Source organism: Crinia signifera, chromosome 9, assembly GCF_055691185.1.
Source record: "Crinia signifera chromosome 9, ASM5569118v1, whole genome shotgun sequence".
NCBI lineage: Eukaryota > Metazoa > Chordata > Amphibia > Anura > Myobatrachidae > Crinia > Crinia signifera.
This window is the reverse complement of record NC_139225.1, coordinates 19,431,490-19,457,417: the sequence shown is the minus strand read 5'-3', so window position 1 is coordinate 19,457,417 and position 25,928 is coordinate 19,431,490. Positions and strand designations below refer to the sequence as shown.

The 25,928-nt window shown below is 44.8% G+C and overlaps 1 protein-coding gene and 1 pseudogene across 2 annotated transcripts; both read left to right on the top strand.

Moving 5' to 3' along the window:
- Positions 1 to 521: 521 nt before the first annotated feature.
- Positions 522 to 25,669, top strand: TOR4A (torsin family 4 member A). 2 transcript variants are annotated; one of them, XM_083161293.1, is made up of 3 exons: positions 522 to 648; positions 20,965 to 21,042; positions 23,460 to 25,669. In XM_083161293.1, the coding sequence occupies exon 3, from the start codon at positions 23,528 to 23,530 to the stop codon at positions 24,782 to 24,784; it is 1,257 nt and encodes a 418-aa protein (XP_083017419.1). In that variant the 5' UTR covers positions 522 to 648; positions 20,965 to 21,042; positions 23,460 to 23,527; the 3' UTR covers positions 24,785 to 25,669. The 2 variants fall into 2 exon arrangements, with proteins under 2 accessions (XP_083017419.1, XP_083017418.1); XM_083161292.1 differs by lacking the exon at positions 522 to 648 and adding an exon at positions 16,389 to 16,470.
- LOC146039974 (U2 spliceosomal RNA) lies at positions 17,209 to 17,344 on the top strand (annotated as a pseudogene).
- Positions 25,670 to 25,928: the final 259 nt, after the last annotated feature.

Below are 25,928 nucleotides of genomic sequence, written 5' to 3'. Positions count from 1 at the left end.
TTGCAAAGAAACTCCTCAGAGGCACCCCTGTCAGAATCTGAAGAATCCGGGAGATTAGAAGGTCAATGCAGGGCAGGAGGAGATTTATGACTGAAACAGGAGCATCCTGCAGAATGCAGGAGGTAGGCAACTTTGTTCTGAAGACTTGCAGAAGATCTTTTGGACCATCTATGGTTCAGCGTGCAGGTATTTTGTAGAATAATAAGTAGGCAAATGATGGTACTTCAGTGTACGGGGTTATCTCCTTACAATACTGTATTTTCAGGGTACATTGAAATATGGAAACTGAGCAAATTAAAAATTCAGGGAATGTGTGTTCACAAAATATTGGAAATATTTGTGAAGCCGACCGACCCGATATACCGCACATATACTCAGGAAATCCCCTGAAACCTCTACCCACACGAGAGTATCCGACACTTTATAGGTCCTTGAGTTTCTCAGCCTCTGGAGGGCTTTGCATTCCTTAGGAGGCTGGGACTCGCTAAATAGCTATCCCAGCCCAGCTGCTGCAGGAGTTCAGTGCAAGCCGGTGCAGGGGGAGGTGAATTTGGTTTCCTCTCTTTGTCAGTCTCCAGTGCACAGCCTGTCGCAGGCCCACCAATGCCCCAGACATGGACCTCCGGAATCTTCACCAGCACCTTCCAGGTATGTAAAGCCTGAAGCCTAGATAGTGCACAGCAACAAGGGTGCACAGTACTACTTCCTGCAGGACATAATGAGATCACAGCCTGCGCTGTAGGTTTGGACACGTCTTGTATTGTTGCTGCTAAGCCAGGGCTGGGCAACACCGGCCCTCCAGATGTTAATGAACTACACATCCCAGGATGCTTTGCATTAGTTTTGCTATGTGGCCATGCTGAAACTGATGCAAGGCATGCTGGGATGTGTAGTTCATCAACATCTGGAGGGCCGGTGTTGCCCAGCCCTGTGCTAAGCTGTATAGTCCTAGTCTTCATAGCATGGTTGTAAATCATAGGGATTGACAGCATCTAGGAGGTCAACTCCACTGGTCCACATGCAAAAGGTTGACACAAGCAAATGGTCGACAAATGAATCGATAAATCTATGACATTATAGTGCAGTTTTGCACCACAACAGGATGTATTGCAGAGGTGCAATTGGCGAGTTTTGCTTTGGCGCTGTGTCAGATGCCATTCGCAGAATAATTGTAAATCCATATTGTATTATATTGTCTATGAATGTCAATGGGACGTTGTGTGGTTGGGGTACGGCTAAGAACACAATTTCTGGGCACAAAACACGGAATGATTGGTGAGCCGGCGTAGAATTTGACAAAAGTCTGCAATACATTGTGGAAGCGTTGCAAAATTCAAATGTTGCTTAGTGCAATGTTGCTAAGTGTAAATCCGCACAGCAACCAAAGGCAAGTCTAGTGAGTCAGTATTTTTGGGTGTTCCGTTATACCTTGATATGTTGGACATTGAGGAGCCTAGGTATTAATAATTGCCGCTGCATTTATTATCAGGGTGCCGGACGGGTTCCCGACAGTCAGGTTCCCGACAGACGGCCACCCACTATTTTCCCTCGTGGGGGGTCCACGTCCCCCATAGAGGGAGAATAGAATAGCGAGCCACCGTGCCCGCAGCGTGGCAAGTGCAGCGAGCCCGTAAGGGGCTTTTTTGCGCTCGCCATGCGGTCTGACTCCGGGATAATGACTGTCGAGATCCCGACTGTCGGAGTCCCGTACCACACCCTTATTATCAGTCTACATTGAAATGGCTGTTCTCATTCTAAATATAAATCAAATCAAATGTATTTGTCACAGACAAAGTCATACATAGAACAATATGTAGTGAAATGCTTATACAACTGTCCTACATTACGTTAGGATAAGTAGATCGGCTGAGGAATAGTGTAGAGAGAGAGATTGTGTGGGGTAGGTCTAGTAGAAGGAAGGAAAGTCTCATTACTAGCTCTAATGGCCTGCAGGAATAAGCTCCTTCTCATTCGTTCTGTGTTTGCCTTCAGTGAGCGGAAGTGTTTCCCCACTATGTAGTGAGGTAACTTTCCATGGGAGGCATGTGCCCATGTTAAAAATGCAGCCAAAACTCTGAAATGCAATGCATCATGCATCCCGCCCATGGACATCGTATAAAGAACTACTGTCCCTGCAAGCTATGCAAGGTGCACTTATACACTACGCGATATATCGCTCGTAGAGCTGACAGACGATATATCGGTATACATCAGCTCATGTCCACACCCAATATGTCTGTGAAACGCGTTGGTCACAGATGATGAGTTGGGAATAAATCCACTGTTAAGTTTTGAGGATAAATAAATGACACGTAATTACATATTTATCCAAAGTAATATATTATACAATATTGCTTAGACAGACAGAACAGGACAGCACAGCACAGCAGCCAAGGACATGTATAATGTGAGGATAGTGTGAGGGGCGGGCCCCCAGCACTTCCCCCTTTGCTGTCGTCACATCATCCAATTTATACTTTTTTAAACTTACTACGGCCACAAATAGTATGGGGGTGCTTTCATATATGGTGATCATGCTAACTACCTTTATTTAAATCATTACATATATGGAAGAACATATTTAGTATTGGTCAGCAGTTCTAATCGGCTCTCTGACGTAAACATGTTGTAACTATACATTCATTTAAGCTATACATTCACTTCACGATCTCTTCGATGGACAGCAACAGCTGATGAGGCTTCAAAATAGATTGAGCTGTAGTCTTTGATTGATGACAACAGGTGATAGTAGCTTGCAATTACAATATGTTACATGGATAAGTCCTTTGATACATATACTGAATATATATATTGTTTATTAAATTGGAATCTTCAACTTGTGTGGAAATATAACTTTGTCCCATTCTAACAGTTCCTCCTGTTTTTCCCACAAATGAAGATTTATAGTTGACAGGACTTCTTTAGATACAGGTGACATCTCTGGATCCGGATGATCAGTTTGAAGTACTCAGAGAAACTTCTGTAATCTTGGAGCACAATGCATTAATAATCGTGTAACCTATTGTCTTGATTCATAAACCATTTTATTAGAATCTTACTAAGAATCTTACTTAGAATAAACCCATGCGTTTTCTTTCTGTAGAATCAGCTTCATCCCTTAATGTATAATTATCGGTCTCAAAAATATAGAATTATCTCTATAAATGATCATCTTTCTTATGGATACCATATGTTCAGCTAAGTGTAAGTGAAAAGAAAATTGTTAATTATCACCCTATCTTTTCATCATTGTATCAATTATATAGTCAATCAGTGGATATTAGTAATATTGTCAGTATGTAGGAACAATACGAATATGATAAATAGACTGTCGACTAATATCTTAGACTATTATACACATTAAACCAGTGTCATTAGCTTTAAATTACTTTTCTCTTCATTGAACCTTAAATCGTGAATTCACTTATAATATCGAATATTTATTGTGCTTTTCTTAATCAAAGATGTTTTTCATTTAATTTAATTTCAGTAGTATGTTGCACTCCAGAGACAATAAGGCCATTGTACTTATAATCACTTAGTGTGATTGAGACAATGTAAATTCTCAAACTATAGCAATGTAATCTATATCTATAGTAAATCTAATTTTGTGTAACATTATCTACGTCAGTAACCCTAGCTATGTGCAATGAACACAGACTAGAGAAGCTATTGGTAATACCAGGAAACTTGAACCGAATATCCATCGCTCACAACCACGCTCCAGGATTGGACAGCCTTTTCTGCCTTTTCTACATGTATTTTTTATTTTTATTTAGAGCATGGAGTTCCAATGTGCTACAGTACTGGGTTTCCTACCTCAGATCTCCTGCAAGACCCTAGATAGGTATTCCACTTACTGTGTGTGTTGCGGTTCTCCATTCTACCTTCCATCTGTTTTGACGGATAACCCAAATTTGGGTTCTGGCTTGCCCTATATGTGAGCACACGTGATCTTCACGGCACACACTATTGTCCTGAGGTGTAGTCTGTGAACAGGTCACAATTCCCCACACTTACCAATAGTCGCTCTGAAATAAGACAATATTTCTTTAATACATATACAACTACCTTTTGACCATAGGATAATGTTTCACACAATAGATTTTATGTAAAATACTTCTGCAATCCTTATATCAGCAGATAATCCATTTTCCATTTCATAATGGATACTATTGTTACTGAATAACTTTTAATAATTGTCTCTGTATAGTGCAAATACTTACTGTCTTATCCCCACTAGCAGTCTAGATGTTTCTATGAGGTAGCATAAGGCAAATCTTTTCTGTCTGACTATTTTGTAGATTTAACTTCATAATTTACATATTTTGGATTTTATCTATAAAACATTTAATAACATATAATCAATAATGTCTCACACATGATAAGCCCTAAAATGTGGATGTCAGTGGTGCAGATGTTATGCTAATCTGGGATGAGCACAGAATTAACCCTTGCTCTGGCTCGCAGGTCTATAAGAAGTTGACTTCAACCTGAATTGTGCTTCTGCAACTGAGGTAGTAAAACCACAGTATCCTTTAATTCTGACCGTTACCATATCCTGTGTCAGCAAGAACTTGCGCAGGTCTTAGACTTCGCCATTAATAGCCACCTTTCTGGGGCAGACTAGCTCCACCCTGGTTTTTTTGTAGTGACACAGTTCCAACTGAATCAGGATTCTGGTAAGAGTTGATCTAACTAGAAACACAAAAAATAAATTAACTTTGCACATTATCCGAAACTAAAATACTGTATGTTGCGGTTGCAGACCATACAAGGAATCTTATCAAGGCATATATACTTATTAAATAATACTTAGACATTATTTTTCCCATTTGTGTTCTGTAAATAACCATTATTTGAATGTGCATGGTTATTGTATAACAAAATAAAACATTGAAAACTGCACAGCAGCAGTTATGTCATTATAAAACTAAAAATATATTTATTACATATATCCCCTGTTTGTTTGCACAATGGTTCGCCCATGGAGCAAACAAAACACTTAAGAAACATATTTTTATTTAAAAACAATTAGCGTGTAATCCACTAGCATAGTTATAAACCAATTAATCAAGAGATTGCATACCACAGTTGTCAATATAGGCTATGACATTCATTCTAGTATCGATGTTTGCGAGGAAGCGGTATTACAACTATCGGTCAAGCTGTGATTGGTAGTGATTTTTCAACAGCTCTACTTAGTCTGAAGCCCTTAGACTGGGCCCTTTGAGGTGCTATAAAACACTTGTGGCACCTTATACATAAAATAATAATAATATTATCCCCCCACAGTGGTCCACTGAAGCTTGCAATGCTAGTCTTCGCCTGCAGTCGCCCCGGCTGGAAGGGCAAATTAGGTTCGCCCAAACTCCGTTGCAACATGGACTTATTGTTATAAACAAAACCGCAGTGGAGGCTATGAGTTGATAATGGGAAAACTGACTTAACCCACAACTGATACAAAACAGACTATAAAGTTCACAAGCTACACCTGAGCAGCTGTGCTCACAGATACAAGAATAATGACAAATGAATAAGGCAAAACCCAGAAAACTTATCTGGAGAGAACATACAAACTAAACACAGAACATAAAAATTTCAACAAAATCCCAAAACAGGAATGAGCCACTCTGTGGCTTGTAAAAGTGTTCATATTAGGCTATGAAATATAATATATGAAAAACAATTGTAATCCGTGTTTTGTTTTTACATTCTAAGCAATCTGTATACTAAGTCATTACACTAGCGATGGTCTAAAATTATACCACTGAACTTTTAAGTACTGTCAGTTCTAATTAAATGCACACATAATGTGTGTTAGTGTACATATCACATATTTCTTGCTTTAAGGAAAAATTCTAGTATAAATAATCAATGAAATATAAGAAATATCTTATCTGCAAACATAATGTAACTGTACAAATAGCAGTCAGCTCGCATTTCTACTTGACTGAGGAGACAGAAAAAACAAATGTTACTGTCACATAATGGTTTCAAAGACAAATTAAACATACAATATGAGATACTGATCAGATTTCTAAAAGAAAAAAAACTTTTCAAATTTAGCGCTTTTACAGAATGGTGTTCAGCTAGCTTCAGCTTCCGTGCACAGATGTCACATGCTTTAACACAGAGAGACATCACTCAATTCACACACTGGTACTAAAAATAGTGCAGCACCGTGACCTGTTTGACCTGAGTTCTCACATGCAGTTGTTTAGATCAGTACATGCTCAAATGTTAAAACATTGCACTTACTGAATGTTTAAATACAGTTAAGTAGTAAAATTCACCAAATGCAGATCAAACAAAGGCATACGTAAGAATTAGGCATTCACATGAAACATTACAAATTACTTTAGACACATGACATAAACTTATGTCAAGATTTCTTAGATAATTTTAGTTTGTTACTTTTGAGCTCATGAGCGTAAACCAAACATTTACTTTCTCAGATCATGTTGTTTGATCTGGGCACACATTTATGTATTCCTAGGATTTTAAAAAACTTTAATTTCATTGTAACTACTTTAGTTGGCATGTTTTATCTGAATTTTTATACTGTCTGTCTTTTTAAGATACTTAATTTTATTCTTAATTGCTCTCAGTGTACATTATTTTATTAAGTTTAAGCCAAGTTAATCTCTAACCTGTTATGATTATCTTAACACTTCTTACTTCAGTTACTTTTTAGTTTAATTTGCTTTATTAAAAAAACTGTATACCACATGTTACTTCAATTTAGAATAGGCTATAATTTTGATCTAGTTAATAAATGATTACTGAATTACCATATTCAGAACAATCCAGTTCAATATCCGAGCAAGACGTCTCTTGCTAAGACTTATATGAACCAGAATAAGAACCCGTACAAATGAAAGGCTTATATTTTATGACACAATAGTCATTGTACCTATCACATATTAGAGCTGACTTCCCGTCACTCACTGCGATTAAATTACATCTATTTAAAACTTAATTTTAGTGTTCCAAAAAAAAAACCATAGAACCGTTAAAATATTATAAGACACAAGAGCCCTAATATTTAACGTGAACCACAGTGACAATTGACCTTTTGTCACACACTGTGATTAAATTAATCTATTCCTTATTAACAGCCTATTATTTTTGTAATAGTTTGTAACAGTTTTTATAATAAGTTTTCCAATTTAGAATAAGAATAAGCAATATCACATAAGATATAACATATATCGTGTTACATACCGTTCTCCACTAGACCACCTACTCCCCACATCGTGACTTATTAAACACATTACAGTAAATAAAAGGTACGCTTACCTTATTTGTGTGGAAAGTCACATATAAGTATGGAGCAGGCAGTCCAATGCAGAAGGCAGCAGCCGTCGGAGGTCACCATTGATGAGTTGGGAATAAATCCACTGTTAAGTTTTGAGGATAAATAAATGACACGTAATTACATATTTATCCAAAGTAATATATTATACAATATTGCTTAGACAGACAGAACAGGACAGCACAGCACAGCAGCCAAGGACATGTATAATGTGAGGATAGTGTGAGGGGCGGGCCCCCAGCACTTCCCCCTTTGCTGTCGTCACATCATCCAATTTATACTTTTTTAAACTTACTACGGCCACAAATAGTATGGGGGTGCTTTCATATATGGTGATCATGCTAACTACCTTTATTTAAATCATTACATATATGGAAGAACATATTTAGTATTGGTCAGCAGTTCTAATCGGCTCTCTGACGTAAACATGTTGTAACTATACATTCATTTAAGCTATACATTCACTTCACGATCTCTTCGATGGACAGCAACAGCTGATGAGGCTTCAAAATAGATTGAGCTGTAGTCTTTGATTGATGACAACAGGTGATAGTAGCTTGCAATTACAATATGTTACATGGATAAGTCCTTTGATACATATACTGAATATATATATTGTTTATTAAATTGGAATCTTCAACTTGTGTGGAAATATAACTTTGTCCCATTCTAACACAGACATATCGGGGAAAATTTACCAAAGGAAATTTGTAAAAAAATAGGTGTATTTGTATCCAGAAATACACTTATTTTTGACATTTACTATCCCGAAAATACGGCAATTCGTAGTCGTATTGATGTGCTATCAATACGAATACGAATTGCCGTATTTTCGGGATAGTAAATGTCAAAAATAAGTGTATTTCTGGATACAAATACACCTATTTTTTACAAATTTCCTTTAGTAAATTTCCCCCATGATGTCAGCCCTGCAGCATGGCTGATATTTCTGAGTACATCTACCTGTGTGTATGGGCGACTCACTCAGACACAAGAGCCCCTGACAATGACATCACAGCCGGGTGGCCCAATTTAAATGCTGGCCTGGCATATCATGTGCCCATTGGTGATCTATGGCAAATGCGGCCATTTTACCATTGATTTCCGCAGTGATGCTGCCGACATCATTGGATTTCAGAGGGGTAAGTATTACACAAAATGGGTGCAGCATGTGTGGGGTGTGGGTGCCCAGGGAACCCCCCACCCACACACACATACACACACAGCTGATAAAGTGTGACAGGCTGAGAGGAACAGCAGATATGAGAGGTCAGCTGATCATTATACAAAACAGGTGATGTCACAGGCAAATCAGCCATCATTATATCATCTCTGTGCTGGGACTCACCGGGCTGTGTCTACTGTGCCCTACAGCACCGCTGCCCTGTAACGCTGGCCACACACCCCGCCTATTACCTTATCACCATCAGTGTACCGGGCACTGTGCCTTACAGCACCGCTGCCCTATTACTCTGGCCACACACCCCGCCTATTACCTTATCACCATCAGTGTACCGGGCACTGTGCCTGACAGCACAGCTGCCCTGTAACGCTGGCCACACACCCCGCCTATTACCTCATCACCATCAGTGTACCGGGCACTGTGCCTTACAGCACCGCTGCCCTATTACTCTGGCCACACACCCCGCCTATTATCTTATCACCATCTGTGTACTGGGCACTGTGCCCTACAGCACCGCTGCCCATGTCCTGCTATAATCCTGGCCATACGCTCGACATTAAGGGGGCAATTCTGCTTGACACGCAGCGCTGCAAAGTTCGCAGCGCTGCGTGTCATTTTTAGCCCGCCCACCAATTGCACATGCCGCCACCCCACGTCCTCTTCGCAGGGCGAATTTGCCCGCACTGCTGCAAATACTTTTTTTGCCTATGGGCCTAATATGGCCGGTAGCAGCATACCTCCCATGTCCGGCGACTGCATGTCCGGGGGCGGGGTGGGGAGGGGGGGCGGTGATGGTGGCTGGGGCTGTTGGGAGTCTTCCTGTCGGCTGCTGAGCAGCGGTGAATAAGTCTATTCCCGCAGCCAGGGGGGCTGGAGGCATGGCTAGAGGCTCACAGAGTCTCTCGCCCATGCCCTCACAGCATCACAACAGAGGCGTGGCCTCAAGTGAAGACACGCATATAGGCCACGCCCCCTGATTTTTGGACCCTCTTCAAGGACCATCAAAGTTGGGTGGTATGCAGCTCACATGCAGTGATGTCAGCTGCCCACCCCCAGCACCCACGTCATTAGCCCATTTCCATTAGAACGTTCAACATTTTCATCTGAAAGCCCATGAAATGCTGGGCGTACCCATGGGCATCACTACCCGGGTTTATCCAATTTGTATGAATGACAGATGACCGATTATCATCAGCTGTCATCCGTTACATCATTAGGATATGACAGATATGGCCAATATGATGCAATTCTATGACAGTCATGTAATATTGGCTCCATCCCTTGACCACTGACTGACCCACGATTCTTGGCATAGAGTCACATCGGGAGGAGATCCAAACATCAGCCGTGGGTCATCATGGGGGGTGTCTTGGAACTCAGAACCCCCCCCCCCCCCCACCCAGCGCGCGCTAGTGCTAGTGCCTCACTGAAGGCAGTTGTTGGTACGTGTGCTCTTCCTGGCTATTGTCAATTTTCACAGCGCTTCTCCTTATCTGTATACAATATGATCTAGAATTGTTTCCTCTGCAAACAGACTTCCTCTATAATCTCTAATAAGGAAACTGCAGTCTCCAGATCTAGTAATAAGAAGCTGAAGGTTTGACTCCATGGCGGTGAATTCGCACAGCGATACACGGCGCATACGTACGTGGGAGTGTTAAGAAAACCGCTAGACGTGTCAGGGAAAACGCTGGTGTACCGAGCCGGCTAGGGAAGGGTGTGAGAGCTTCAGCCTGGTGTTCCTGTTTTTTTTTCACAGCACAGAGTAAGTCTCAGGCTTTGCGGCGCCTGCGGTGACTTGTGCCCTATGTAAAAATTATTCGGTGACGAGCCTGTTACGAAGGGTTTTGAACATATTCTAGTGACCGCAGTACAATAGGCCTAATTCAGATCTGATCACCAAGCTGCTTTTTGGACAAAACCAAGCTGCACTGCAGGTGGGGCAGATGTAACATGTGCAGAGAGAGTTAGATTTGGGTGGGGTGTGTTCAAACTGAAATCTAAAGGACAGTGTAAGAATAAGGCAGCCAGTATTTACCCTGCACAGAAACAATATAACTCACCCAAATGTAACTCTCTCTGCACATGTTACATCTGCCCCAGCTGCAGTGCACATGCTTTTGTCCATTTGCTAAGGAAGCATTAGGCCTAATACATGGAAGTCATTCCACCATTCTACCGATTTATTGTCAATATAGGGAGCATTCTAGTGACCCCTGTACAATACAGGGAGCATTCTAGATAGCATTGCTTGCATCCCACAGCTCTTTACTGACACTGGGGCTGATTCAGAATTGTAGTGATCCGAATTCGGCCCCAGCCCCGATGGTCGGGATTTGCTCAAGCGCATTTCTGCGCACATGCAAACCCCGACAACGATCGGCTTCAGCCAGTTACACACTTGCTGGGCCGTTCTCTGCAGGGAGGGTGGGTGTGGGCAGACACAGAGCCGGATGGGCCGCTTCTCAAGCGCTTGGTAAGCAGCGATGTTTGCTGCTTACTGAGCCAACCTGAATTATGGCCACAGTCCTTAGTGCTGCAACCCACAGGTCTTCACTAACACTGACATAGTGCTGCACCCCACAGCCCACCCTAACCTTCCAGTGTCCTCTGCGAAACGGAGCTGTAACCACAAGGGACAGACTTTTATAGAATCCAAGACACAATGGCCCTGATTCTGGTTCACTTGCAAAAGTAAATACTCTCTTTAATGGACAAAACTATACTGCACTGCAGGGGGGGGCAGATGTAACATGTGCAGAGAGAGTTAGATTCTGGTGGGGTTTGTACTTCAAACTGATATCTATATTGCAGTGTAAAAATAAAGCAGTCAGTATTTACCCTGCACAGAAACAAAATAACCCAAATAGAACTCTCTCTGCACATGTTACATCTGCCCCACCTGCACTGCACGTGGTTTTGTCCATTAAAGACAGAATTTTATTTTGCGAGTGAACCAGAATCAGGCCCAATATCCGATGACGGAAGATGTCATTTTGCCTCATTTTGAAATTTGTGCACAGTGGTAACACCCGGGTCCGGCCCGGCAGGACCCAGATCTGCAAAATACAGGTACCTGTACAGATAGAGCGCCCCTCAGCCAGTGCTGGGGCTCGCCAGAATGTCCCCGCTGGCAAGGTGGCTGGGACGTGCGACATGCTCAAGGTCCACACTGGAAAAGGTCGACACATGCAAATAGTTGACAGAAAAAAAGTCGTCAAACGGAAAGGTCGATTTTTCCCTTATTTCATTTGTAGTCGATGTTGAAACATGAGCACGTGTATTGTGTCCCCTCACGTGGCTCGCTTCTGCCGCCACGCTGCTGGCTACCGTCCCCAATCGGAGTTCACGTGGATGGTAGAATATGAAAAACTTAAAGACAAAAAGAATGCAAAAAGTCATGTCAGCCTTTTCATGTGTCAACCTGTGGAGCTTTTGCTTGCGTTGACCTTTTGACCACGTTGGTCACATAGTATGTGCCAACCTATTGACCCTCTGAAGTACCCTATCCTCCCCACTCCCCTGACTAAGCATTAACAGCCCCTTCCACACATTATGGGCCAAATTTACTAACATCAGAGTTTTATTGAAGATGGGATGTAACCCATAGCAACCAATCTACTTATTTATTTAGCACCTTCTAGAAGTTAATAGATAGAATCTCACTGGTTGCTATGGGAAACATCCCCTCTTCAGTACAACTCCCATTGTAGTAAATTGACCTCATAATATATTGTTGGTATCCAGCAATCTTGTGCTCTAATTTAGTCCACCCTTAAGCTGGCCATACATCAGAAAGATCGATCTTAAGATCGATTGTGCTCATGATTGTGTACAATTTCCCTTGAAATCCCCGGCAGTCCTTGGTGGTTTTTGGACACACAATCTACACACAATCCATCTTACAATCAGTCATACAATCCATCTGCTGTATGATTGTGTATACAAGATGTGCAAACAATCTGCATACAATCCATCATACAATCAGTCATACAATCCATCTGATGATGGATTGTATGATTTGTGTACATAAGATGTGCGCACAATCTGCATACAATCCATCTTACAATCAATTGAGATTGTATGATTGGGTACAATATCTTTCTGATGTATGGCCACCTTAAATCTACGTGTTTCCTCTATGAACCGTATTTCTGAATTCCAGAGAATCTGGAAAAACCTGTGATGCCGTTTGGTTTCTGAGGTAAGTGTGATAGCGTTTCCGAAGAACAATTAGTAGCACAGGGTGAGGCCCTAAAAAACTCCCTCATTTTAAACGATAACAAAAAAGTCACGGACAATCTAATGGAAATACGGGCCCGTTTAGCAATGAGTTTTAGCTATTTAAAAACTCCTTGAATATGATGCTCGAGTCTAAATCAGTGGTTCTCAACCTTGTCCCCCAGGACCCCTAACAGTGCATGTTTTCCAGTTCTCCACACAGAGTCACAGGTGAAATAATTAGCTCCACCTGTGATCTTTTAAAATGTGTCAGTGAATAATGAGTGCACCTGTGCAACTGTCAGGTGACCTGGAAAACGTGCACTATCGGGGGGTCCTGAGGACCCAGGTTGAGAACCACTGCTCTAGCTAATCAGCTCTTAACTGTTCTGGGTTTCAAAAATGGCAGTTGGGAAGTGATTGGATCCAGCACCATTTATCATACATAGCGAGTTTTAAATAGACAAAACATGTGCATCGTGAGTGGGACGCCCTGGTGTGTACCGGGCATAATACTAATACCCCTTTTACACCGCCGAAAAATCCGGGTCAGCGGCGGGTCAGACCCGGATCCGCGGCGGTGTAAATGGGGGGTATCCGTTTCCATTTACACGGGTCCTCTACCCAGGTCCTGACCTGGGTAGAACACGGATAGGACCCGTGTAAATGTCGGTGTAAATGGTCCCGCTGCGGGTGCAGGCACCCGCAGCGGGTCCACAGCGTGCAGCGCTGGGGAAGATGTTCCCAGCTGCTGCGGGAGGAGGGGGGTCCCTGCGGCTGCTGAGGAGAGGGGGGTACCTGTCAGCCTGCTGTGCTGGGGGTACGGGGGTGCTAGGGGTGCTGGGGGTACCTGTCCTGCCTGCGGTCGGATCTCAGCGGAGAAGATGATGTGCGCCGCTGCTGTATCACCCCCCCCCCCCGCATCCGGCAGCCGGTCCCTGCGGCGTATGGAGTGTCAGTATCGGCGGTCCCTCCAGCGCATAGGAACTAGTACTAGTTCCCATGCGCCAGAGGGACCCCCGCCACTGACACTCCATACGCCGCACGCCGCAGGGACCGTCTGCCGGGGAGGGGGGGGGGGGTGGTACAGCAACGGCGCACATCATCTTCTCCGCTGAGATCCGACCGCAGACAGGACAGGTACCTTCAGCACCCCTTGCACCCCCCAGCACCCCGGTACCCCCAGGTACACCAAGCACAGCAGGCAGGACAGGTACCCTCCGGCACCCCCAGCACCTTAAAAAAAAAAAAAAAAAAAAACACTTAACCTGGGTCAGCCCTGATATATATATATATATATATATATATTATATTTCTATATATTATATATTTATATATATATATATATATATATATATTTTTCTATAAATATATATATAAAATATTATTTAAGGCAGGGCTGACCCAGGTTCAGTGTAAATGGTGCAGACCCAGGTCCGACCCAGGTCAAAGTGCTGTGTAAATGGGGTATAAAGCAGGGTCAGACCCTGGATACTCCAGCATTCAAAGACCAGGGTCCGACCAGGGTTTTTGGTGTAAAAGGGGTATAAGTGAGCGGAGTGATAACAGACAGTGCATGTATGAACAGCTGTGGAAAATATTCTCATGTTTGTTATTTCCATGTGCCTGCAAATGTTCTTCTACTGCCTCAGGGTATCTGGAAGGTGCAAGGTCTGTTCCTGTATAAGTATAGGGAGCTACAGTATCCACCAATCAGAGTGAAGCATTCTCTACCTGCCTTCCATCCTACAGCCAGACAGTGATTGGCTGTTAGCATGCTGAATGGTGGAGGGGTTATACACCAATCAAAGTGCAGTATTCCCTACCTGCCTCCCGGATTGCAGAGAGACAGTGAACGGCTATCAGGGTGTAGGGCTGGAGATATCCACCAATCAGACTGCAGCATTCTCTATCTGCCTCCCAGTCTATGGCCAGACAGTGAATGGTTATCGGCATACTGATTGGTGGAGGGCTTAAGCTATCGACCAATTAGAGTGCAGCATTTTCTACCTGCCTTGCAGCCTGCAGCCAGACAGTGAACAGCTATCAGCATGCTGATTGGTGGAGGGCCGGAACTATACACCACAGAAGCCAGCATTGTAAGATTATTGTGTTCCCATTACATCATATAACCATGGCATAAATATTGGAGAGAGATAAAGTATCAGCCAATCCGCTCCTGTCATTTTTCAAATGCAGCCTGTCACACAGCAGTTATGTGCCAATTTGCTGCTACTTTATCTCTCTCCACCTCCTCTCTCTCTCTCTCCAAAGGTTAGTACATCTCACCCAATGTACCAGCCAGACATTCTAACAAGGGACAGGCTCCCGGATATGAGAGAGAGAGGTAATTTCCCCTTTAATATGTTATCAGTTTTTGTTATTTAGAAAATGGTGAAAGAACAAACGCCCTCAGCGCACGTCTCCCCTTATTTATCTAGTGCCAGCATGTTACGTTACACTTTACAGCACTAGGCAATAAGACACAAAGCAAGACCGTCCATCAGCAGACACAGAGGCAGGAGGGCCCTGCTCGCAGCCTACACTCTACAGGACAGTAGGAGATTAGGGTTAAAATATGTACCAGTCTCAGGCACAGGTATGCACCATAGGGTTGACAAGGGGAAAGTCGACAAGCATCAAGGTCAACATGGGGTTAGTGGAAAACCCCATGTCGACCAAATGCATGTGTTGACCTAATGAAGCTGTCCACCTAACCCCATGTTGACAATCAAGTGTGTCGACATTGATGCATGTCCACCTTTAGTTGTTGACCTTTCTATTTTTAACCTAGTAACCATATCCACTCAGGCACTGTGTGTACTTGTAACATTTGGAGTGAGCACTAGTGTGTGTGTGTGTGGGGGGGGTGGGGGTGCGGTGCACTATTGGGGGCTCAGGCATTGTCTGCATCATTGCTCAGACCTGGAGTGTGCAATAGTGGGGGCTCAGGCTGTGTGTATGGCTTCCACACCTGGAGTGTGCACTAGTGGGGGGGGGGGGTGCACTATTGGGGTCTCAGGCACCGTGTGCGATGCTCACACCTGGAGTGTGCATTAGTGGGGGGAGGTGCACTAACTGGGCTCAGGCACTGTGTGTATTGCTCACACCAGGAGTGTGCACTAGTAGGGGAAGGTGCACTATTGGGGTCTCAGGCATTGTGTGCATTGCTCACACCTGGAGTGTGCACTATTGGGGACTCAGACACTGTGGTCCTTATTCTAGTTCACTCTTTCTGACAAAACCCTTCTTAGATGGACAAAACCCTGTGCACTGCAGGTGGGGCAGATGTTACTTGTGCAGAGAGAATTAGATTTGGGTGGGGTTTTACTTCAAAGTGAGATCTATATTGCAGTGTAAAAATAAAGCAGTCAGTATTTACCCTGCACAGAAACAAAATAACTCACCCAAATCTAATTCTCTCTGCACATGTTACATCTGCCCCCCTGCAGTGCACATGGTTTTGTCCATCTAAGAAGGATTTTGTCAGAAAGAGTGAACTAGAATAAGGCCCTGTGTGCATACAGTAGCTCACACCTGGAGTGTGCACTAATAGGGGAGATGCCTGGGGAAATACAGGAGTTGCTGGAAGTTGGAATGGAACAACAGAAAAACAGACAGAGGGAAGTTTGCATTGTCCCCGCCCTGAGCCCGGCTCCCCCCCCCCAGCAGCAGATAAGGGTGAGAGGAGGAGAGGACGGAGCAGCAGCAGCAGTGAGTGTGAGCAGCTGCTGGCCCTGGGAGGAAGGTAAGCTGAGAGCTCTCTCATTACTATCATTTGTGTAATAATGGCCGGCACACAGACCCAGGATTCCCCATAGTCCTCACATTGCAGGGATATCCCTGGTGTAATTATTCATATCTGTAGGTAAATAGACATGCATAAAGCCACCTACTGCAGATAAAACCATGCAGGAACGCGTAGGTATGGGTATACTGCAGGTGTGAGGTGGGATATATTGCTACTGCTGGCATGGGGGGTGTACTGGAGGTATGAGGGGGCATGCTGCAGGTGTGGGGGGTGTACTGGAGGTATGGTGTGGGGGAGGGGTATACTGCTGCTGTGTGAAGGGGGTGTACTCAGGGCTGGATTAAGGTCCTAGGGCAAGATGTATAAAGCTTCAAAAAGTGATAAAATGGAGAGTGATAAACAACTAGCCAATCCGCTCCTACCTACCATGTCACAGGCTGGGTTTAAAAAAATGACAGGTAGCAGCTGATTGGCTGGTTATTTATCACTCTCCAATTTATCACTTTTGAAGCTTGATACATTTGGCCCCTAATGAGGCTGGAGCGGGAAATGTGTAAGGGCCTATTATGACATGTAAAGCAGGTGAGACCGATGGGCATGTAGTACCCATTAATTATAAGCCCTAGTGTCTCCCTGAATATATAAAAGTACAAAAATGGCATAAAATTGTGTAAAACAGATATGCAATTTTATTATTTATGGCCAACCATGTGGCCAGTTGGTGTCTAACTGGTGATCGCTTCTCGGCCTTTTGGCTCAGATCAAGTGTAGTATCTGTTCTTATCAGTGGGCATGGACTGGCCTCTGGCAGAGAATAGAGAAAGGCTGGACTGAGTAGCTGCTCTGATGGGCGGAGGGTGGGGGACCCCTCTTTTTTTGCCTGGGAGTGGTGAAAAGTCTGGCTGAGTATCTTAACCCTGGGAGCGGAGAAACACTGGGACTGAGTAGATTGCTCTTCCGAGGGGGGTGCAGCCCCTAAGGGAGTCTTTCGAAAAGCCCAGTGGAGTACCCATTCCCATGCCAGGGGCTGGAAAGTGCCTGCTGTTGAGACGGAGAAACACTTGGTCGGACGCTGATCAGTCGGCTGCTTGGAGTCCGAGGCTGCACTGTGCCCCCGGGGAAACTCGGGGGTGCCGAACATGCACGGGTGATCCTAAAATCACCATGCACTAGCACTGCGCACTTCCCTCTAGGTTAGCGCTGCACGTCCTCACCTCGTCCTTTTGGATGGGGTAGGACAATTTTTCACACCCCCACCCTGGCCTTCTGGCTAGGGTCCTTTATTATTTATTTCTCTTCCCCTCTCACGTTCGTCACTTTTCACGTTCCTTGTTTTTTTTATTTTTGTCACGTTTTTTTGGGTAGTGTGGTCGACCCTTTCGGGCCTTCCATTTCCCCAATGTGCCGAAGCTCTCGCCTTTTGGGGAGAGCTTCGTGCCCCCCGAGGACGACCCCGAGCCGCAATGCGGAGGGAAGTCTACTGAGGGTCTCTCCAAACCTTCGGGTGCGGAGGACCCACCGTCCTAACCCTTCCGGGGGTTGAGGAATGAGGGTCTCTCTAAGCTTCGGCGAAGAGGACCCACCGTTCCCTATTTTCTCTTCGGCCTTATGGTTGAGAGGGGTTAGGGGAAAAACGGGGCCCTGTCTCCTAGGAGACTGACCCATTCGATCGCACGGCCCCCTTTGCACGTGTTTAGGCACAGCACTGGTGGTGGGGAGCAAACTCAAACACTGGTGATCATGATGATGGGCCTATTTTTATGTGGAGGCCTGGTGTTGCAGCTCCGTCCACCCCATTGTTAATCTGGCCAGTGGCGTAGCTACATTTGGGGCGCCGCCCTGCCAAGCACCCCCCCCAGCCTTACCTATCTCGCTGGTCCCGGCGGCTCCGTTCTTCTGCTGAGGACCACCACAAAATGGCCGCCCCCATTCAGCAGACAGTTTTAGAGTACTGTGTGCTATATGGAGGCCGCCATTTTGTGGTGGTCCTCAGTAGAAGAACGGAGCCGCCGGGACCAGCGAGATAGGTAAGTCTGCAGGGGATTGGGGGGGGGGGGGTGTAACTATAGCACCGCAGCCCCCGGCGCCCCCACATGCACAGCGCCCCCCCCGCGGTGGCGGGGGCTGCGGTGCTATAGTTACGCCGCTGAATCTGGCCCTGGGTGTACTACTGCAGGTGTGAGGTGGGATATATTGCTACTGTGTGTGTGTGTGGGGGGGGGGGGGATATACTGCAGGTGTGAGGTGGGATATATTGCTACTGTGGGGGAGGGGGGTGTACTGGAAGTGTGTGGGTGCACTGCTGTGTGTGGGGATATACTGCAGGTGTGAGGTGAAGTATTCTCATACTTGCCTACCTGACCCTCTGCATGCGGGAGAAAATGCTCTGTTCCTGGACTTCCATGGTCATGTATGATTGCCAGCTCCTTTCTTATCAATTTAACAAGCTGAGGTGGGGGTGTATTCTGGAGGTGTTTGTGAGGGGTAGGGTGACCAACTCATCCCTTTAATCCGGGACACATTAATTACACAGGTTCTGTGGCAGTTTAAAACCAGGTGAAATGGAGTCTTGAGGTGTGGCAGTTTAAAACCAGCTGAAAGCCAGCCACAGAACCTGTGTAATTAATGTGTCCCGGATTAAAGGGATGAGTTGGTCACCCTAGTGAGGGGGAACATCTGTACATATACTACACATTGCAGTTTCTGTGTGAGTCTGTGGCCCGGACTATGTGGGCTGGATGGAAGCACAATGTTTGTTCCCTACATGCAAAATATGGTTGATCCAGGTGCAAATGAGGAGCCTGGAGCTGGATTTGCTCCAAACCCTTACAGTTATTGTTTCCATAGCACTCCTTATATAATAGCTGTGATCTCAATACGCACACCTTTTTTACGGCGTATGTCCCAAACTCCGTTTAACAGTCCGGGTTTTAAGGATGTTGATGGTTAAATCAAATTGATATCAAACATGGATATCCTTTAAAACAGGCATGTCCAACCTGCGGCCCTCCAGATGTGCTAAAACTACACATCCCAGCATGCATTGCCATCATTCTAGCATTCCCTAATAGCCAAATTGTGGCAAGGCATGCTGGGATGTGTAGTTTTAGCACATCTGGAGGGCCGCAGGTTGGACATGCCTGCTTTAAAACCTGTTCGGCTGGCTTGAGGACTGAGTTAGGAAACCGTGACCCAATAGCATGTTACATTTCAGTGGGTGCGCTCTACAAGCCTAACTATAGGCCAGAGCTTCTCGGGCCCAGTTCACGGGGCACACTCGCATTCCATGTTTTCCATGTTTCCTCAGAGTCACAAGTGAAATAATTAGAATCCCCTGTGGAACTTTTTAAGAAGTATCAGTCAGTACGGAATGCTCCTGTGCTTCTGCAGGGAGATCTGGAAACCATGCCCTGTTAGTATTGACTGGATCTGAGCAGCACCTCTGGGGGGATCAGTCATAGTGCACCAGTGGTGGGCAGACCGTAGACACTTGAAGTGTACTTTTTTTTTTTGTTAATGTCCCAAAATGCCGACATAGGAACTGTCTGAGTGTCCCACGTCCGCTCGCAGTGCTTTGGGCACACTACTATATTCTCCCACCATGCTGTAGTGGATGGTAGGGTATGACATACCACCTGTCGGCACAAGTTGGCAAAATAAAGTGAAACTCATGTCGACCTTTTGACTGTCGATCTTCCCATTGTTGACCTAATGCTTGTGTCGACCTTCTGATCCTGTCGACCTATTTCAGGTGTCTACATAATGTGTCGACCTTCATAGGGTCGACCTAGTGAGCATATGCTTGGTGGTGCACCGGAGGTAATGGGTAGATGCTTGGTGGTGCGCTGGGGTATGGGTAGTAGCATTGGGGGTGCGCTAGGGGGATGGGTAGTAGCATTGGCGGTGCGCTGGGGGGATGGGTAGTAGCATGGGCGGTGCGCTGGGGGGATGGGTAGTAGCATGGGCGGTGTGCTGGGGGGATGGATAGTAGCATTGGGGGTGCGCTAGGGGGGATGGGTAGTAGCATTGGCGGTGTGTTGGGGGGATGGGTAGTAGCATTGGCGGTGCGCTGAGGGGATGGGTAGTCGCTTGGTGGTGCACCGGGGGGGGGTCACTTTAGGGCTCCATTGCAAAATTTTGTATGCACTGTACAAGGGTGAAAAGGCCACAAGAGGGGCCAGTGACACGTGGGACCCCACACATGCCTCACATCTTCCTGCAGCATCCTCAGCATCCTCCTCGCTGTTATGGGAGGCTGCGCTTATCCTCTGGCAGCTAACCCACTGTGTAACAAGTATACAGCTGTACACAAATATTTAGTACTGGGGGAGGGTTACACGGAAGGCTAAACATGACACAGGGATACAGATAGGGGATGGAGAATGAGTCACTGAGGTCTGTTACAGAGAGACGACCTCTGGCTGGTGTGTGTGTGTGTGTGTGTGTCCTCGTCTGAGCCTTTAATAACCTGTTACTCCTCCCTCCCTGCAGATATGAGGTTCCGGCAGCAGTAACCACCCTGCAGCCCCAGGACCGGCCCTCTGGGCAGGGCGACATCCGCAGCTGCAGGTAAGCCCAACTTAAAACGACTAAAATCCAAACTTGCCATTTTGATGGAAATAACGGAGAACTAAGTTCATTTTTTAGGCTTTTCTTTATATAAATTACTTTTTTATTTTTAAATGCTCAGAGGTTTATCGAACCTTGGTGAGAGATAAAGTAGAGGGAGAAAAAGTACTGGCCAATCAGCTTCTGTCATTTTATAGGATGAGTTAGATTGTCTTTCTCTCTCCCACACCTTTATAGGTAGCATTACATTCAAGGCATTTGCGCTGCCCGTAGAAAATAAAGTGCTAGCGTTAATCCTGAATGAGCAGCGCCAACTACAACAGAAAATGCATCTCGCTATTGCCCGGCGAACGCTCAGCTCATCTCCCCGCATGTAGGCCCCTTCTAGACAGAAGCATAAACTAGGAATTGTGGTTGGTAATTTTGCAAGCAAAAGGCAGAGTCGATGTCCTCACTTCTCTTTGTGGACACAAACTGCTGCTATTGCAAGATAAAGTGCCTCCTTACCACTATACTGTATATCGCCGCGGGTGGAATCGTGACTTCCTGTTTCTGGAGAATACTGCTGTCATATGTGGCGCCGGCCGTACATTTTTATTGATAAGGTTCCTTTGTGCGGAATTAACTCTATCCGCACACAGCGATGTGCTGGGACAGGCCTGGGCGGTGACGGGATGACAGCTGGAAAAAATCCATTGTCAATAAGTTTCTCCAGGTCACCGACACAGGAGCTGCAACATAATGTAACTGGGATTACATGCAAATGTCAACGGCATTGTGCGTCGATTATGCCGGTGTCAGCTGGGATGCAAATACAGGTCCATAAGTGTGGAAACACCCTTCTAAAATGGAAATGAGTGATCCACACATATGATCTGGGAGTGGGAGGGACTTTTTAAGGTAAGTCACCAGTATACTGGCCATTTTGAAGTGCGCCATCTGAAATTTTTTGAATTGGGAAGGCATATCAAAGCGATGCAGAATTTCATAAGAAAAACAACGGCGCTCTTCATTTTAGCATATCTTTATTCATTCTCAAGTTTTTATATACAGTGCAGTTGCCAAGTGTAAAGAAACTGGATCAATTGCTGGTAAACTGGACGACCAAAAACTGCTACAGTTTAAGCAACAACAGCTGCTGCTCTGTTAATACCTGCAAACAATTCACCGTGGGTGCATTCTGGTCAACAGTAAACCCCCCACAAGTGCACACCTGGGGTGGATACAATTTGCAACTCAGCATTGAAAACAATGCACTGTCAGGGGAGGGAGCAGTTGCAGTTGGCAGCACCAGACCAGATTAAGACCTACTTGTGCGCACACCATATACCTTGTGCACACACCTTTGAATGTGTTTCTCTAGTGAACAAACAAAATCTTTTAAAACTCGAGAATGAATAAAGATTTGTTGAAAAGAACACCATTGTTTTTCTTATGACATTCTGCATCTATTTGATGTCACATGATAACTTCCGATTTATAAAAAAAAAAAAAGTTACAGGTACTTGTTTCCTAGCACGGCGCCCATCGCATTGTATACCATAAGACTAAATATGGTATGCGATGCTGCGCAATAAAAAATTGTATGGCATATAATGCGATGGTATACGATTTTTTTTATTGTACAACCACCCAGATGGGTCCTTACAATGTTAAATGCCCCCCCACTATCAACGCCAACCCGAAGCGTGGCGAGTGCAGCGGTACGCATCCTCCGACCTTTTCATACCCCCACTGATTGATTGGTTGATTTTATATAGTGTGGCGAGTGCAGCGATGTAAAGTAATATGCATAACCTCGCGGGGCTCGCTGCGCTCGCCACACTATCTAAGATCAACTCCACGGCGACGTGGATAGTGGGGGTATGAAAAGGTCGGAGGACGCGTACCGCCGCCCCTCGTGTGCTCGCTGCGTTCGCCGCACTTCGGGTTCACGTTGATAGTGGGGGTGGCGTGGGGGTGCATTTAACATCGTAAGCACCAATTAGGGTGCTTATACAATAAAAATTGCATTACATCGCATCGTATGCGGCTATATGGCATGTGATGCAATGGCATAAGATGAAAAAATTGGGCGCCGTGCTAGTACGTAGTTACATCCAAAATGTCTGACTTCAAAATGGCCACCATACTGATGATATACCCACAAAATTTTCTCGCTTGCTCTGTATATACAGACAATGGTATGGTCCATAAAGGCCTGGCATCTGGCCTTACTCCTAATATAACAACATTGGTTATTTCAGTTTATTGGTGCTGGAGATCAAATGTGTTTTTCAAGACCAAATTTAAAATCTAATGTTGGTTATCCATGTTTTGGGGCCTTGTTGGCTGCCATCCTGTAATGTGTGGATTGTGTAACAAAACTTATTTATTGTATTTAATTATTGATTATCTTTTTTTTTTCCTTATTACAGAACAACTTGAACCCTGATTTTTGGGGGTTTATTTTGCAGAAGCTGGAAACCATCGGTAAAGTTACGAAATGGATGAGATGGAGCCCATCCAAGAGGCTTCGGGCCCAAAACACAAGCTGTCGTTGGTCACTCCGCTTCGTGCAGCTATCCGAATACGCCGGAAGTACCGAATGATGAAGAAGAATCATCTTCAGTTGGACCTTTCTGGTGGAACATTGGACAACTCCAAAACCTGCTTACTTCGCCGACAGCTGTCCACTGATAGATTGGTGTATGGGTCCTCAAGCTTTGCGACCCCTAAGTTTTTTAATTTTGATACGCCAACGTTGGAGAAAGTTGCCCTAAGTAATCTGAATCGCAAGAAAAAGCGCAGGAAGTCCAGGTCCGTGTTGTACCCAGGAAACGGTAGAAAATATCTGCCGATAGAACAGAAGAGCAAAGCCAAGCGATGCCTCATCCTTTTCATCGGGATCGTTATTTTTCAGATCCTGAACGCTATTGAGAATTTGGATGACAATGTCCTTAAATATGAACTGGATGGACTGGAGAAGACCATGCAGAGGGAAGTATTTGGGCAAAAGATTGCCATTGATAAAATAATGGACCTCTTGAAGGACTACCTGGCAACTCATTGCCACAATAAGCCGTTGGTCATCTCGTTAAATGGACCTAGCGGAGTGGGCAAAAGCCACATGGGCCGGCTATTGGCCAAACACTTTCGATCAGTCATGGACAATGATTTTGTATTGCAATATTACGTGATGCACAACTGTCCAAAGGACAGCGACATCGCAAACTGCAAGATAGAACTCGCAGACATGATAACGGACATGGTCATCCGGGCAGAAGTCCATGAGAAGATCCCAGTCTTCATATACGATGAAATAGAGCTTATGCCCCCATCCCTTTTGGACATGTTGAAAGGTTACTTTCAATTAAATCAAAGCAACGAGTATCTCAATGCCATCCACCTCTTAATCAGCAACATAGGTGGCAATGAGGTCACCAGGTTTATTCTTCAGAATGCCTCCAACGATGTCCTAGATGTCCCACAGGAGCTCCATCGCATCATACATTCTTCCCTGAGACAACACCATACAATCTGGGATGTTGCCGAAGTCGTTCCCTTCACCTTGCTGGAAAAAAGCCACATTGCAAACTGCTTCTTGGACGAGCTACTCAGGGAAGGGTTCTACCCGGACAATAGCAACATCGAGAACCTGGCAGGACAGTTAAAATATTACATTATAGAAGACAAGCAATATTCCACCACGGGATGTAAGCAGGTGGTAACGAAAGTTAATCTTCTACATGCCTACACATGACAGCCAAAATCAACTTTACTAGCTGTTGTGCCTGGTTGTAACTGGGCAGAGGTTTCTTGGGAGGAACATTTTACCCCTTTTCACCCCCTTAGGATATGAAAAATGGCTGCTTGGTGGGTGGCTGCAAATAACTGTCACAGTTCCCAGACCATCCAACAAGGTCATATGATCCAGGTCACCGAGCAGGTGCACAGGGACATTTTCCAGAGCACAATGGTGTTGTTGTTTTTTAATGGCAGGGGGACAAAACTCCAAATATATATTGCCATTATGGTCATTGAAAAGTGCTAGATGGTAAGCATTGACTCAAGCCCAATGTACCACCCCTTAATTAGAATGACCACCCCTTAGTTAGAAAAAAAATGTTGTGCATTATAGACACTGGTGTTCTCTAACCAGTGAGACAAACACTCAAAGAACATGGGGGGAATTCTTGATTTTTATTTTTTTTTTATCATTTTGCCCATTTTTTTTTCTGACAAGAAAAATGGTTGTTTTTAGGTTTGATTTTATTTGAAAGCTTTTTTTTTTTTTTTTTTTTTTTTTAAGCAATTCAGCAATACCTATACAAAGGGTGTGGATCATAGGGGGACATTTTTAAGAGCATTTGTAGAATATATCTCTGGTGTAATATACACGAGACAAGAGCCCTCTTTAGGAGAAATCTGCACATTTTTGACATTCTCTAGCTCCCTCGTCTCTCTCCCCCCAACGGCCATATTAGATGTGTCCGCCGGAGGGGTGAGGCCTGTATAAACAGTGCGGCCACAAAGCCTGCAACTCGCAGAACAGATATCTTACAGCTGTGGAATTAGAGGTTTCATTCTGTTTTTGTTTGAAATATTGTTTTATTAAAAAAAAAAAAAACACAGAACTTTTCTTGTTTTTGGTGTATTTCTGCATCTTTTGGGGAATGGCAGTGACCATTCCAAGCCTTATTCTGAGTCGCACATAGGGTGGGATGTACTAAAGGGCTAATGCAGTAAAAGCCCAGTTTTTGGGGGTTTTGCTGCATTTCTGTGGGGCTCGGGTGCGGAGAATAGGTGCCGGATGACTCGCCGGCGGCCGAAATCCTGACTATTCAACTGCCCGAGAGTCGGGATCCCGACCAACAGGGGCTATTGTCCCTCATGGGGGTCCACGA